This window comes from Bufo bufo, chromosome 9 (genome assembly GCF_905171765.1).
Source record: "Bufo bufo chromosome 9, aBufBuf1.1, whole genome shotgun sequence".
Lineage (NCBI taxonomy): Eukaryota > Metazoa > Chordata > Amphibia > Anura > Bufonidae > Bufo > Bufo bufo.
This window is the reverse complement of record NC_053397.1, coordinates 28,137,104-28,153,052: the sequence shown is the minus strand read 5'-3', so window position 1 is coordinate 28,153,052 and position 15,949 is coordinate 28,137,104. Positions and strand designations below refer to the sequence as shown.

At 46.6% G+C, this 15,949-nt stretch overlaps 1 protein-coding gene across 1 annotated transcript in view; it reads right to left on the bottom strand.

Annotated features, from left to right (window-relative positions):
* Positions 1-15,949, bottom strand: part of LOC120979062 (cadherin-related family member 3-like) — a 53,323-nt gene that overhangs the window by 15,052 nt on the left and 22,322 nt on the right. The window contains exons 5-9 of the mRNA XM_040407587.1: positions 13,031-13,125; positions 11,471-11,575; positions 9,610-9,800; positions 8,798-8,975; positions 7,458-7,620 (exon numbers count right to left, since the gene is read on the bottom strand). Coding sequence (XP_040263521.1) covers positions 7,458-7,620; positions 8,798-8,975; positions 9,610-9,800; positions 11,471-11,575; positions 13,031-13,125 — 732 coding nt within the window. The remainder of the gene's footprint in view (positions 1-7,457; positions 7,621-8,797; positions 8,976-9,609; positions 9,801-11,470; positions 11,576-13,030; positions 13,126-15,949) is intronic.

The window sequence follows — 15,949 nt, the reverse complement described above, 5'->3', positions numbered from 1 at the left end:
GGGACCGGCACCTATCAGACAATGGGGGCATATCCTAGCAATATGTTCCCCCCATTGTATGTGATGGCAAAACCCCTTTAAGTTCAATGGTAACTGTATGAATCCCTATACACTGAGCTCCCTCTAGTGGTGGCTGCAGGCCATTATGTCGTCTGTTGTCAATACATGGAGAAGAATGAGCACCGTATTTATGAAGCCAGAAAAGTGTATGATTTTTTTTTTTTTTTGCTTTTTTTAAATTAAAATGGTCTTCCACTTAATGAACACAATCCACACTGCCTGACAGTGATTGGCACACTGGGTGCGGCAGTGGGGAGCCTTTCCTAGGTCTTGCTATAGGGCCCTATGTGTACGCCTCTGTGTGGCAGCCCACCTAAACTAATAGTATTGGTGTGACCACCCAATAGCCACATACCTGTATGACTGGCACCATGTGATTGGCACTTCATGGAAGATAGGCGTGACTGCATATTCACCAGTATGTTACATTTGTGCAACCCTCTACATATGGCATCATCCTATTGGGAAGGAAATTGCTGCGGTTTTGCAGCGCCATTTTTGGTAGGGACTCATGTACAGGTGATTTCAGAGGGGGGCCATTACCACTAGTATAAGTATGGACATTTTCTCTGATATGTTTGTAATTTTGATCCCCTTTTAGTCATTTTTATATGTTCAACATAAACTCTGCAGGGTCTGCAGTCCATAATGACAACTACTGTATGATCCCTAAAATCCAATTCATTTACAATATGAAGGATGAAACTTAAAGGGGTTGACTGCATTGGATGAACCCCATTTGTTAAAAGCGTCCCTTAACCAGTGGCGTATATAGAGATGTAAGGGCCCCATAGCGAGGATCAAACCAGCCCCCCCACACCAGACAGAAGGGCTTCTGCCTAAACCCATTTTAATGACCCTGGGGCCATTTTTCCACTGCCTCATTTACTAAAAGTTGTTCCTTTAGGCCTCTTGCACACAAACGTTTTTTTTCTTCCGTTTACGTTCTGTTTTTTGCGTTCCATATACGGAACCATTCATTTCAATGGATCCGCAAAAAAAAAATTAAAGGTACTCCGTATGCCTTCCGTTTCCGTATTTCCATTTTTACGTGCTGTTCAAAAATAGAACATGTCCTATTAGGCCTCTTTCACAAGACCGCATGGCTTTTTCAGTATTTTGAGGTCCGTTTTTCACGTATCCGTTGTTCCGTTTTTTGTTTCCGTTGTGTTTCCGTTTGGCATATACAGTATACAGTAATTACATAGAAAAAATTGGTCTGGGCATAAAATTTTCAATGGATGGTTCCGCAAAAACAGAACGGTTACGGAAGACATACGGAGTACATTCCGTATGTGTTCCGTTTTTTTTGCGGACCCATTGACTTGAATGGAGCCACGGAACGTAATTTGCGGGCAATAATAGGACATGTTCTATCTTTCAACAGAACGGAAAAACGGAAATACGGAAATGGAATGCATACGGAGTACATTCCGTTTTTTTTGCGGAACCATTGAAATGAATGGTTCCGTATACGGACCATATGTGGAATGCAAAAAATGGCCCGCAAACAAAGAAAAAAACGGTTGTGTGAAAGAGGCCATATTGTCCGCATAACGGACAAGGATAGTGCTGCTCTATCAGAGCCAGCTGTTACGTTCCACAAAAAATGGAATGCACACGGATTGCATCTGTATTTTTTGCAGATCCGTTTTTTGCGGACCGCAAAATGCTGAAAAAGCCATAAGGTCGTGTCCAAGAGGCCTTAGGGGGTAGAGTCCTGACCAAGTTTTCACTCCCAGTAGAAGAGGAGATAATCCCAACTAAGACTGGGCCCCCTCTTGCCCTGGGCTCCATAGCAGTCGCATGGTCTGCCGCTATGGTAGTTACTAGTGATGGACGAACATCGGCCAGGACAATTCGCGAACGCGTGTTCGCGGCGGACCCCATTGACTTTAATGGCAGGCGAACCTGAAAAACCTTCAGGTCATATTTGCAGCCACCAAATACTTACTAGAAGTACACAAATAGTCCCACAACATGGACAGTGATATACTAGAGGGGGATCAATGGCAAAAATTCCCACAAAAAATATGTATTTTAATCAGGGGCCAGTTTTATGCGTCTTAAAGGGAAACTCAAAAATGTGCCCTGCTGGAGCCTAGAAAATTTTTATTTTAGGCCACGGGAGCACAGGCCACGAAAATTAGGCATTCACTGGACAGAAAAGAGCAAGTGTTTATGTGGCTGGAGGTACATTAGGCGGTCAGTTTTACTGTAGGCCAGTGGATTACAGGCCACAAAAATTTTGGCATTCACCTGACATAAAAGGCCTTTTATGCTGCTGTATATACATAAAACAAAGGACCATTCTTTGTTCTGGGTGGTGGCAGATATGTGTGGGCTGGCATGAGAAAATTAAATTACACGTGGTCATCACAGGGGTTGAATTCCTCCGAGATCCATGCCTCATTAATTGATAGAAATGTGAGGTAGTCCACACTGTCGTGAGCTAGGCGGGTGCGCTTATCGGTCACGATTTCCCCTGCTGCGCTGAATGTCCTTTCGGACAGGACACTCAACGAGGGGCAAGCCAAGAGTTCCATGGCAAATTGTGCTCTGGCCACAGGTCAAGCCTGCACACCCAGTTGTCCAGGGGTTCCTCGCTTCTCAGAGCGTCCACATCGACCGTTAACCCGATGTAGTCGGACACCTGTCGGTCTAGGCGTTCCCTGAGGCTGGATCTTCTTGCAGGCGTGGTAGGATTGGTACCCGCACCTGTTTCGCTGTGGGTGGAAATTGCTCTGCCAGCGCCTGCAACAGCAGAATGCAGCATCTCTCGCAGCAAGGCCTGGAAATGCTGCATTCTGCCAGCCCTCTGTGATGCTGGTAACATGTCCGCCATTTTGTGTTTGTACCGGGGGTCTAAGTACGTTGCCACCCAGTACTGGTCCTTGCCCTTTATATTTTTAACACTGGAGCATGAAGGCCCCCATTTGCACTAAATTGGAAGCAGTGGAGCGCCCTGGCTCCTGCTCATCGCCCAGGAGAATGTCGTCCTCAGTATTCTCCCCCCAGCCACTGACAACACCAGGGATCCCCGAAAAGTTCAAAGTCCCCCTCAAAGCCTGCTCTTCTTGCTCCTCCTCCGCCCCGGCACCATCCTCCTCTGACTCCTCTTCAGACTCCTGTTGTTCACTTGTCTCAGATGGAGTAGCCCCCCCTGGGAATTCATTCAGCATTGCAACTTCCTCATCTTCCAGCTCCTGCTCCTTGACGGCTTGATCAATGACACGACGCAATGCACGCTCCATAAGGAAGGCGTAAGGTACGATGTCATTGATGGCGCCCTGGCTGCGACTGACCAGTTTAGTGATCTCATCAAATGGCCGCAAAAGTCTGCATGTGTCGCGCATGAGAACCCACTGGCGCAGTGAAAAGAAACCAAGCTCCCCAGAACCTGTCCTGCTGCAGAGTTCGTACAGGTAGTCGTTAACGGCACGTTTCTGCTGGAGCAGCCTATCAAGCATATACAAGGTGGAGTTCCAGCGCGTGGGGCTGTCACAAATCAGAAGTCTGATGGGCAAGTGGTGTCGCCGCTGAACGTCAGCAAGGCGAGCCATGGCCGTGTAAGATCGTCTAAAATGGCCAGAGATTTTCCTGGCCTGCCGCAAGACGTCCTGGACGCCGGGGTATTTGGCAACAAATTGCTGCATGACTAAGTTCAGGATGTGTGCCATGCACCGCACATGTGTCATTTTGCCCTGTTTCAGCGCGCTCAACAGATTGGCACCGTTGTCGCACACCACTTTACCAACTGTCAAATTGAGCAGGGTTAGCCACTGATCGGCCTGTGACCGCAGAGCTGAAAGCAGTGCAGGACCGGTGTGGCTCTTGGCTTCCAGGCACAACAGCCGCAGCACAGCATGGCAATGTCTCATCTGGCACGTCAAATAGGTTCTGGGGAGCTTGAGGGGTGCAGCGGAAGAGGCGGTAGCAGTGGAAACGGAGGAGTCAGTCGAGGAAGAGACGGAGGATGGAGTAGGAGGAGGAGAAGAAGAGGCAGGCTTGCATGCAATCCGTGGCGGTAACACCAAATCCACATGCGTGCCACAGGTTACATGCTTGACGGCGGTCAGAAGGTTCACCCAGTGGGCAGTAAAAGTTATGTACCTTCCCTGCCCGTGTTTGCTAGACCATGTGTCTGTGGTCAGATGTATCTTGGCACCGACAATGTGTGCCAGAGATATACTCACTTGCCGCTGAATGTGGCCATATAGCTCTGGGATGCCCTTCTGGGAGAAATATTTCCTTCCGTGGACTTTCCATTGTGGTGTGCCAATGGCCACAAATTTTCTAAAGGCCTCTGAGTCCACCAGTTTATATGGCAGTAGTTGGCGGGCTAGCAGTTCCGACAAGCTGGCAGTCAGCCTTTGGGCAAGAGGGTTATCCGGCATCATCAACTTTTTACGCTCGAACATTTGGGCCAAGGAAGCCTGCCTTCTGCCAGATGAACGTGACGACGACAAGGTGGAAGATTGAGTGAAAGACAAATGGGAGGAGAGAGGAGAAGAGGCAGGACGTGGAGCGCCGGGAGTGTGGCTTTGTGGGTTCTGACTGTGTTGCTCCCACTGGGCTTGATGATGGGAGGCCAGGTGCCTTCTTAAGGCGGTCGTCCCTAGTTGAGTGTTGGGCTTACCGCGACATATGCATTGACAGCACAGGATGCAGATGGCAAAACTATTGTCAGCAGCTGACACGTTAAAAAAAGCCCACACTGTGGAGCCATGTGCCAGCGTCCTGGGAGCGCCAGATGTGACCGTGCATGGTGGATGGCTCGCTCCAGATGCATTTGCAGTCTGCTTTTTGCCTCCTGTGCACTGCGAATTCTGCCTGATTCTCCTCCCTATCTGCTCCTTCTCTCCCTCTGAACTCCCCTCCTCTTCCTCTCTTGTGGGCACCCACGTGACGTCCATCGACGCGTCATCATCGTCAGCTACACCACCACTGACATTAGAGATCTCGGAGTAGGCAGCAACAGCGAGGACCTCCCTCCTTGGGCTGATCTGGGTACTGTCGTCAGACCGCTGGGTGGTGGCCGTTGCTACATCTGTTTCTCTTTCACCAGCATTGATGCTGACCTTCCACATATACAGCTCTGCTACACCTGTTTTTATCTTCAACCAGCACTGTGTCAGAACACCTGCATATTCAGCACTGCTACATCTGTTTCTCTTTCACCAGCATTGATGCTGACCTGACACATATACAGCCCTGCTATATCTGTTTTTATCTTCAACCAGCACTGTGGTCTGTGGTCTAATGGTGGTCTGTGGATGGCACTGTTGTGGGGGCTCTGTGGATGGCACTGTTGTGGGGGCTCTGTGGATGGCACTGTTGTGGGGGCTCTGTGGGTGGCACTGTTGTGGGGGCTCTGTGGGTGGCACTGTTGTGGGGGCTCTGTGGGTGGCACTGTTGTGGGGGCTCTGTGGGTGGCACTGTTGTGGGGGCTCTGTGGGTGGCACTGTTGTGGGGGCTCTGTGGGTGGCACTGTTGTGGGGGCTCTGTGGGTGGCACTGTTGTGGGGGCTCTGTGGGTGGCACTGTTATGGGGGCTCTGTGGATGGCCCTGTTATGGGGGCTCTGTGGATGGCACTGTTGTGGGGGCTCTGTGGGTGGCACTGTTGTGGGGGCTCTGTGGATGGCACTGTTGTGGGGGCTCTGTGGATGGCACTGTTATGGGGGATCTGTGGATGGCACTGTTATGGGGGATCTGTGGATGGCACTGTTATGGGGGATCTGTGGGTGGCACTGTTGTGGGGGCTCTGTGGATGGCACTGTTGTGGGGGCTCTGTGGATGGCACTGTGGGTGACACATATATAGCACCTTATGCTATATATGTGTCATCCACAGATCCCCCCCATAACAGTGTCCCTGTGAGTGAATGACCGCCAATACAGGGTCTGGGGGCCGGCATCTGGTGTTGTAATGGCAGCGGGGCCCGGTGCAGTCACTGTATTCTATCCCACCGGGCCCCGCTCACTGTAATACTAATTTTCATATGTGAACAAGAAGAGAAATCCTCTGCGATCCTCTCCCTCTCTGTACTCACAAACTCAGTAGCAGGTAGGCCGGGCGGCAGCGCAACTCACTGACGTCTAGCGCCTGCTCCTCCCACTTTATGAATGAAGCAGACGGAGCAGGCGCGTGACGATGGTGGTAATGGCCCCGCTGCCATTACCACCATTACCATACAATAACATACTGCGCATGCGCGGGCGCCCGATACTGCTGAAGACGTGTGCGTTCACGTCTTACAGCATAGGCCGGCCGCTGGATAGGTTAGGATGTGGTGCGCAGGCACGGCACATCGATGCGGCCGGAAGGATGAGGCCGTATCCATGGGATACCAGGATAAACACAGGGGAGTGAAAGGAGCATTTTTAGGACGAATGGTATGTTTTTTTTAATGACATGTATAATAAGAAATGTTCAGTGGGGGGCAATGATTTAATGTAACCCTATTTAATAAAGTGGGAATACCCCTTTAATCAGTATTTTGTGGAAGCAGGTATATTGCACCCCTCAATCAGTTTTTTGGGGGGCAACTGGTATATCACACCCGTTGCAAATAGTTGTTCCAATAACGCTTGTCCCTCTATATACCTGCAGTATCGCAGCAGAACTGCACACAACTGCTGCACAATACAAATGCACTATAATATACTTTCTATGTTAGAAAGTATATTATAGGTATATAACACCCCTCAGTATATCAAACCTATCGATAGCACACCTATACCAGTCCTTAAAAGGATTTTTGTGGCCCTATTAGCTAGTGTTTTGTGTCCCTAACAGCCTGTCCCTGCTCTACACAACAACCTCTCCCTACACTGGCAAAACACAGAATACAAAATGGCTGCCAGATCGGGTTTTGTTATAGGGTGGGGGTGTGTCCATGTGCTGAAAAATCTCAATTGGCTGTCCTGTCCCACCTGATGGATGTTTCATGGGTCAAAGTTCGGCGCAATGCAAAACAATATGGCACCGGCAGATATCGCCATATGTTTGCATGTTCGGCGAACATGCAAAGTTCGCCACGAAACGACCGCCGGGCGAACCGCAAGGCCATCTCTAGTAGTTACGCCCCTGCTAACTACAAGCTGATAACAAAGTACTCCTGCGTGCTGGGACCTCGATCCATCAGTGGTAATCTATGAGAAAACTTAGCAGTAAGTGTTCAATTTCCCTACAGCGCTACTAGAGGTGTAATGTAGGACAGGATGGGTCCTCCAGTGTGAGAGACACTCTTTGTCACTGCTCTTACCAAGAAATTAGGATCCTGAACAGAGAACTCTCTAATGAGGTCTATGAAAATGGGTTTTATGTACAAGGCGATCCAGGATGGTTAATTTATGATAATAAATAAAGGGAGAATCTGTCTGGAAAACCCTCACCTTTATAATATTTGAATTGGTCGCCGTCTGCTGGAATAATTTATCCAAACCAAGTGGACCACTGTGTGGTTTATATTCCAGATTATTTGGAGGGACATCTGGATCATGACAGCTCAAAGAGGCGACTATGGTGTCTTTTGTAATAGGCTCTGGTTCCACAAACCTAAATGGAAAAATATATGAATGGTACAAGGGTCAATGATTTACCCTGGAATTTCCTGCAGGCTGCAGCCAAGAAGGGGTAAACAATACCGGTATAAAGAAACCTGCTGCCTATAAGCTAGGACTGAACGGCAAAGTGGGCAACAACTCCCCACTGGAGTGCACTGGGGGGCCTATAGCAAAGATCAAACTTTGGCCCAATTTCTGTCACCCAGGAAAGGAGGGTATGTTGTTTTATCCCCTCCACTTCTTTCCATGAGTCTTAGGCCAGTTCTTCACCCTCTTATCTGCTAAAAAACTGTTGTGTACTCGCATCCTAAAAGAGTGGCCATTATTTTTGGGTTACACTTGGCTGGTATTATAATTTATAAGCACTCTGCTAATAATATTAGGGAGAAAAGAAAGAAAGAAAATAAAAGTGGGAAGGAAAGAAAGAGAGTGAGTGAGAAGAAAGAAAGAAAAGAAAGAAAGAAAGAAAGAAAGAAAGAAAGAAAGAAAGAAAGAAAGAAAGAAAGAAAGAAAGAAAGAAAGAAAGAAAGAAAGAAAGAAAGAAAGAAAGAAAGAAAGAGTGGGAAGGAAATAAAGAAAGAGAGAGTGTGGGAAGGAAATAAAGAAAGAAAGAAAGAAAGAAAGAAAGAGAGAGAGAGAGAGTGGGAAGGAAATAAAGAAAGAGAGAGTGGGAAGGAAGGAAGGAAGGAATTAAAGAAAGAAAGAAAGAAAGAAAAAAGAAAAGAAAAGTGGGAAGGAAGGAAAGAAAGAGTGTGTGTGAGAGAGAGAGAGAGAGAGGGAAGGAAAGATAGAGAGAGAGTGGGAAGGAAAGAAAGTGAGAGTGGGTAAGAAAGAAAGAAAGAAAGAGAGAGAGGGAAGAAAGAAAGAAAGAAAGAAAGAAAGAAAGAAAGAAAGAAAGAAAGAAAGAAAGAAAGAAAGAAAGAAAGAAAGAAAGAAAGAAAGTGAGAGTGGGAAGAAAGGAAGAAAGAGAGAGTGGGAAGAAAGAAAGAAAGAGAGAGTGGGAAGAAAGAAAGAAAGAAAGTGAGAGTGGGAAGAAAGGAAGAAAGAGAGAGTGGGAAGAAAGAAAGAAAGAGAGAGTGGGAAGGAAGAAAGAAAGAAAGAGAGAGAGTGGGAAGAAAGAAAGAAAGAAAGAAAGTATTACAATATATCTTACATGGCGGGACACTTACCTGTACATATACGAATCACAGACTGGGGGGTTGTCATTAATGGGAAGAATATTTGCAGTCGCTAAGATTGAGGCGCATTTATTGTCTCGGTCACACACTTTGACAGTATAGGATTGTGCGCTTACAAACCCGGCTGCCTCGCTGTCCATCCTGGAGATTATGACCACCGTTCCTGTCTCTGTTAAGTAGAAATATTTCTAGAGGTCATACAGTATATCACCTGTGTAACCAGCTGCCGGGGGAGCTAAATGCACCCCACAGTCAATCCCAGCGGGAGCAACTCTCTGCAGCAGCTCTTCAATGTGACTAATAGAGAGGGGTCCTGAGCAGGGGCCCTTCCTCCTCCAATGGCATCAAAAGACAGGAATTTCCTAATGTGACAACCCCTTAATTTGGTGGTTGCATGAATTATGATAAATGAACACAAGCTCTATCCTAGCTCTGACCTGTACATATCCTCCACCTTTGTATGACAAAGTTCTGCCAAATTTACAATACAAAATTCAAGTGTCTTTAAGCGGTTGGTCTGATTTATAAAATCCAGCTGCAGATAGTATATTAGGAAATTCTCAAGTAAACGGATTGTCCAGGACATGTGGCTATGTCTGGTATTACAGCTCAACCGTGTTCATTTAAATGGGGCTGAGCTGCAATACCAGACCCAACCTATGGATAAGAGTGGTGCTATTTTGGGAGAAAAAAAACCCATCACTTATCCCCATGCAACCTTCACATTTTAGAAACTGTGAGAGATTGACTTGCCTACCGAATGTTTTAGTTTTTTTGCTTTTAAAAAAAAAATCTGATTTCACCTTTGCTTATAGAAAAATAAGGATTTCCAGGGTCCAGGAGAAAAGTGAGGTCATTCATCTCGTCGGCGTCGGAGCCTGTGCAGGTGTTCACCGCCCGTCCAATTGGAAGCTCCTCATCTAGTTCAATGCTCACGGTGTTCCCCGAGGTCTTTGTCTGTATGGTCACTCCAACGGTTGTGATACTGTAAAAGCTATGATAAGACAGAATTCATAGTTTAGTGCTTCATCTCATATCTCAGAGGAATAGCTATAGAGGAGGGTGCCATCACAACCAGGCCCTGGTGCGTGAGGGTGCCAAAGGCTCCTCAGGCTACTTTCACACTTGTGTTATGAATTACCACATTGAGATCCGGCAGGGGATCTCAATACTGGAACTAAACGGATCCGTTTTGATTTTGCACATCATGATGCATCCGTTCCGTTAGGATGCGGTTGTGTGAAATCAAAACAGAAAAAAACGGATCCATCACTAAATACATTAAAAGTCAATGGTTAACAGATCCGTTTTTTTAGGCTCCATAAAAACGGATCCGTCACCATTAACTTACATTATTTTCAGTGCCTGCTCAATTTTTTTCCGTTTTTATGACCGGACACAAAACTGTAGCTTGCAGCGGTTTTGTGTCCGGTCACATAACGGAATGCTGCCGGAAGGGAAGACATCCTGATGCATCCTGAACGGATCTCTTTCCAGTCAGAATGCATGAGGACTAAACGTAAACATTTTTTTTCGGTGTTAAGATCTTCTGCCCGAACTCAATACCGGAAAACAACGACACAAGCGTGAAAGTAGCCTTAGCCACATAAAAAGTCACCAGCCTTATAAATTGCACATGATAGTTCGGGGCCCTATTATAGATTTTGCATTGCGGCCCAGGAGCTTTAAAGGGGTATTCCCATCTTGGATGTTAGAATATGCCATTAATGTCAGATAGTTGGGAGTTTCATATCTGGCACCCGCTCCTATCTCCAGAACAGGACCCCCATAGTAAACAGAAAGCAGCGTGGCTACCCTCCATTCACCGCTATGGGAGTTCTGAACATAGCCAAGCTCGGCTATTTCCAGCATCGCAGCGCTCAGCTATTTCCATTCCAATATGGCAAATAGGCCAAGAGAGAAGACGTGTGTAGTAGTTGCTGGTGTGTAAGCCAGAGAAGCTGTAGCAGAAAAGAAGTGTCTTTATCCAGGGTAACACCATTCCTGGTAGTGAAAAGTGCCAATAAAGCAACTGTGCTAAGAGCCAAACTCTGAGGGAGATGAGAACAGACTTCTATATAAGGTTAGCCATTAAATAGGACGATGCTTGGACAAGAAAGCCAGTGAAAGGTGCCACACGTTTATGGCTGTTGACTTCACTGCATATGGTTTGGGTTATATTGCTTCAGGCACCCACCAGTTAGGTATTGCAGAAATATTGAGAAGACAATTTTACTCCTTTGGCCAATTTGGAAGATTGCTTGCATATATAGAAAGGAACTCAACAAAGACCACCATAGTAGTCATCCCCTACACACAGTGTTTTGTGAAAAGCAGCACCATACCGGTGAATGGAGCAGTGGCCGCGCTTGGGTGGTGCACTCTCCATTCTTGCTATGGGCCTTTCAAATGTAGCTGTGCACACTCACTTGGCTATTTTCGGAACACCCATAGCGATGAATGCATGCGTGGTGTGGTCTCAATTCTCTAAATAGGAGCAGGTCCCAAAAGCGGAACCAGCAACTATCTGACATTGATGACAGGTCCTAGCAATATGCCATCAAGGTCCCTGATGGGCCAACTCCTTTAAAGTACGCCTCTACAAATTATTTTAATGACAGCAGATGCTATACAGTACATAATACACAGACAATAAATACTTACACACAAGTCAGTGAAGGGTCGTTGTCGTTCACATTTGTGATGTGGACCATTATTTTTGCAGATTTTGAAAGAGACCCATCAGTTACTGTAACTGTTAAAGTATAGCTGCATTGGAATAAAATAGTAAGAGATAAAATAACAGAGACCCAGAGCATCACTGTGCTACATCGTGTTATATTGTGTTACATTGTATCAAAGCAAGACAGTAATGTAAATACTGAAAATGTCCCAGAATCATAGGAGCTGCTCCCTGCACAATGACAGAATACAATGCCGATTACTGCAGCCTGTACTCTGTGCATGGGTACCAGTCTGCCTTGTGGTAATAACATGGTATGAGTTCATAGCACCATTTAGCTTTCCGTTCTTCTGCTCCGTCAGAAGAGAAAAAAACAAAACAGGATCCTGCAAAAAAAATTATCCTGTTGCATCAGTTTCCGTTCTGTTTTATTTTTTGCGGACCGTATGTGGAACCATTCATTTCAATGGTTCCGCAAAAAAAAACTGAATGTACTCCGTGAGCATTCCGTTTCCGTATGCCCGTATTTCCGTTCCGCAAAAACATATAACTATATTTCTCCGCATTACAGACAAGGATAGTGCAGTTCTATGAAGGGCCAGCTCTACCGTTCCGCAAAATACGGAATGCACACAGATGTCATACGTGTTTTTCGCGGATCCGTTTTTTGGAGGACCGCAAAATACATACGGTCGTGTAAACAAGCCCTTATACAAAGGATTGCATAGGATCCTCAGTGGGCTAGCTCAGCTGAATGTAATGATACCTTTCACTTGGCGATCCTTTGTTCATTCTGGAGAAAAATTTACCTTTAAAGAGGTTGTACGGGCTATTTAATAGTGACGACCTATCCTCAGGATAGGTCGTCAATATAAGGTCAGCGGCACCCCCGCCGATCAGCTGTACGGGGAGACGGCGCGCACAGTGTGCACATGCCGCCTCCCTTCTCGCTGTCCCATAGACATACAGCAGCAAACAGGAAGGGAGATGGGAGATGGCATGTGAGCACTGCGCTCGCCGTCTCCCCGTACAGCTGATTGGCGGGGGTGTAGGGCATCGGACGCCCGCCGATCTGATATTGATGACCTATGCTGAGGATAGGTCGTCACTATTAAAAAGCCCAGACAACCCCTTTAATCCAAATGAGCAGTTAACTGCACTAAGGGTTGACCCAAGCTACTCTGTCCTCCCTTACTCCTCCTTCTTCCTCTGCCAGCTCTCCCTTCTCCTTCCTAATTCCAGGTTCCTGCATTGTCATCTAGCCTGGCCCTGTCAATCAATAAAGGAGAGGGGTTGGCAGAGGAAGCAGGAGAAGTAAGGGGGCACTGAGTGGCCGGGACCCCCCCTCCTCCGTGCACTTAAGATAGCCCGACAAGGCATTGTGCCTGGTATATCGGTGAATCTGCTGGTGACAGATTCCTTTTAAACACCCCATTGAGTTCAATGGGAACTATGTCATTTTAATAGTCCTGCTAAAACATCTCTGCATTCGCCACAATGATCCCAATTATCCCCCAAAAAGTTAGTCACACATCATTTACCTTTTTGTATTACTTTCATAATCAAACATTTCAGTGGTAACGATGGTCCCGGTGTTGTCAATCTGAAATCCTGAGTTTCGAGGAGCGATGGAGTACTGGCAACAGAGCAATAATAGGAACGAAAACCCAGTAAGAGAGGTCCGGGCATCTTATAATCTATTATCCATTTTAAAATGTGATACTCACACTACGAGAAGTGATGGCATAGTACTAGGACCCCCATGATCCTCAGAATAAAGGCTACTACCCAATGCTAGTGAAGCGCTAGTGAAGCAGTGCTCGCGTCTGGGGTACTGCCTACAATCATTTACAGAGGTTTTCCAAGAGAGGGAAATTTGTTAGAAAGTGTTAATGCAGTGACCCAGTAGTTCACTGCTAATGTTTTCCAAAAATGTGCATTGAGAGACAAGGTTTAATATATGCTGAATATGCATTTCCAGTGGTAAAACTGAATAATGTCTGTTTATTATGTATTTGTATTCCAAAGGGCTATATATGGGGAGGCAGTATTTAACTGGCAGCCCTTAGAGAAAGTTGCCAGGTGGCGCGCTGGTCCCATCTTCCTGGTTTCGGGCGTTGCTGGCAAATAGGCCAAGAGAGAAGACGTGTGTAGTAGTTGCTGGTGTGGAAGCCAGAGAAGCTGTAGCAGAAAAGAAGTGTCTTTATCCAGGGTAACAGCCTCCCTGTTAGTGAACAGTGCCAATAAAGCAACTGTGCTAAGAGCCAACCTCTGAGGGAGATAAGAACAGACTTCTATATAAGGTTGATGACTATTAAATGGGACGGTGCTTGGACAAGAAAGCTAGTGCAAGGTAGCACACATTTATGGCTGTTGACTTTACTGCATGTGGTTTGGGTTATATTGTTTCAGGCACCCACCATACTACTGAGACGGACCGCCTAGCCATTAAGGGATTGTACCCCACAGTTGGGCATTGCAGAGATATTGAGGAGAAAATTTCACTCTTTTGGCCAATTGGGAAGATTGTTTGCATGTATAGAAAGGAATTCAGGGAAGACCACTGTAGTAGCCATCCCTATACACAGTCTTTTGTGAAAAGCCTACCTTTTGATATATCTGAGGACTGTGCCTATTATTTGTACCGTGACACCCATCATCCACTCAATAAAATAGAGACTACATTTTGATTTGACCAAGCCAGCCTGGTCATTTGTCTGCATATCTGACCCAGGCACCTGTTCTTCTACCTTGCAAGCTGCTGCTCATCTAAAACCAAGGGCACCCCAGCCACAACCAGGCAGGATCCCCTAAATACAACATGTGCCCCAAGGAGAAGAAAGGGTAAGCCCCTCCAACCACTGCACGCCCAGCCTGGGTACAGCGCTGGAGCAAGGTTCACCACCGTGAGGACCACAACAGCCCTCATTGCCACCACCACCACTCCCATCCTCTCCACTCCCACGCAGCCCCTGCATGCAGGCACACTGCGCTGAGAGTGGGTTCCCCTGTCACTTCTGTTCTGATACTTACTGGGTTCCTGATGGTATCTGCTTCCTTGTCCACTCTAGGCACACAGAAAGTGCCTGGAAATGGGCCAAGCAGGCATCTCCAGGTATTTCCTGCATGTTGACCAGCGGGCCAGGAAGCAGACACCAGCGGGATAAGCATCAGAATAGGAGCAGTGGGAGTTCAGTGAGGGCCGTGGGAGTCCTCCACTTTGAGCCCCTTCTAAAGAACTTTTCCCATCCATGGACAACCCCTTTAAATGAAGCTGTGTTGCAGTTCCCTGAACAGGAGCGTGACTGTGCAGAGGAAAAAAATATATATCCTTAGGCTATATGCACACAACCGTTATGTGTTTTGCGGTCTGCAAATTGCGGATCCGCAAAACACGGATGGCGTTCGTGTGCGTTTCGCAATTTGCGGAACGGCATGGACAGCCATTAATATAACTGCCTATTCTAGTCCGCAAAACGGACAAGAATAGGACATGTTATTTTTTTTTGCGGACCACGGAACGGAGCAACGGATGCGGACACCACACGAAGTGCTGTCCGCATCTTTTGCAGCCCCATTAAAGTGAATGGGTCCGCATCCAAGCCGTCAAAAACTGCGGACCAAAACAACGGTCGTGTGCATGTAGCCTTATTCTCAGATTTAGAGCTCATGCAAATAGCCGTATCTGTTTTTGCGATCGGCAAAACACGAATGACGCCATATTTTTTATTTCCCCTGCAGAAATGTCCTATCCTTGTCCGCAAAACGGACAGGAATAGGACATGTTCTGTTCAGTTTTTTTTTTCTTTTGCAGGGCTGTGAAGCATACTTACTTATTGATTGAGATGAATGGATCCACATCTGATCCTCAAAAAATACGGATTGGATGCGGACCAAAACTATGGCCGTGTGCATGAGCCTTTAGAGGTCCTAGTGATATGCCATATTGCATGATGGGAACGCCCATAGGAGTAACTATAGCAAGTCACACCTGCCTCCTGAAGCCTCAGTGGGTCCTTCTGCCCCATATGAGGACACCAGTCCTATATATGATGGATCCAATAAAGGGGGCGCTGTTATACATTTTTGCACAGGGGCCCAGGAGCTTCAGGTAACCCCTTTAAATGAATATAGAATATAATGACAAACTTCATAGATAATACCCTGACCAATATCTGGGTGACTTCTATTTGATGCACAATTGATAGCATCCGCCTGGAGCCGCATCAATAGAAATGATTTTCCAGCATCGTCATGATATAGGGTTTCTTTAGTCTTTATCTAAATAATTACAGCTTATTACCTATGATATTTCACAAGTATGAACCGCAAATGGCTCACAATAAGATATTATGTTTACCTAATGGCTTTGCAATAACGCGCAATTAAGTCACAAAGTTCGTGCGGATGAGTGACGCCGCTGCGGGTCTCTTAGTAACGCACTAACGCACGCTACATGG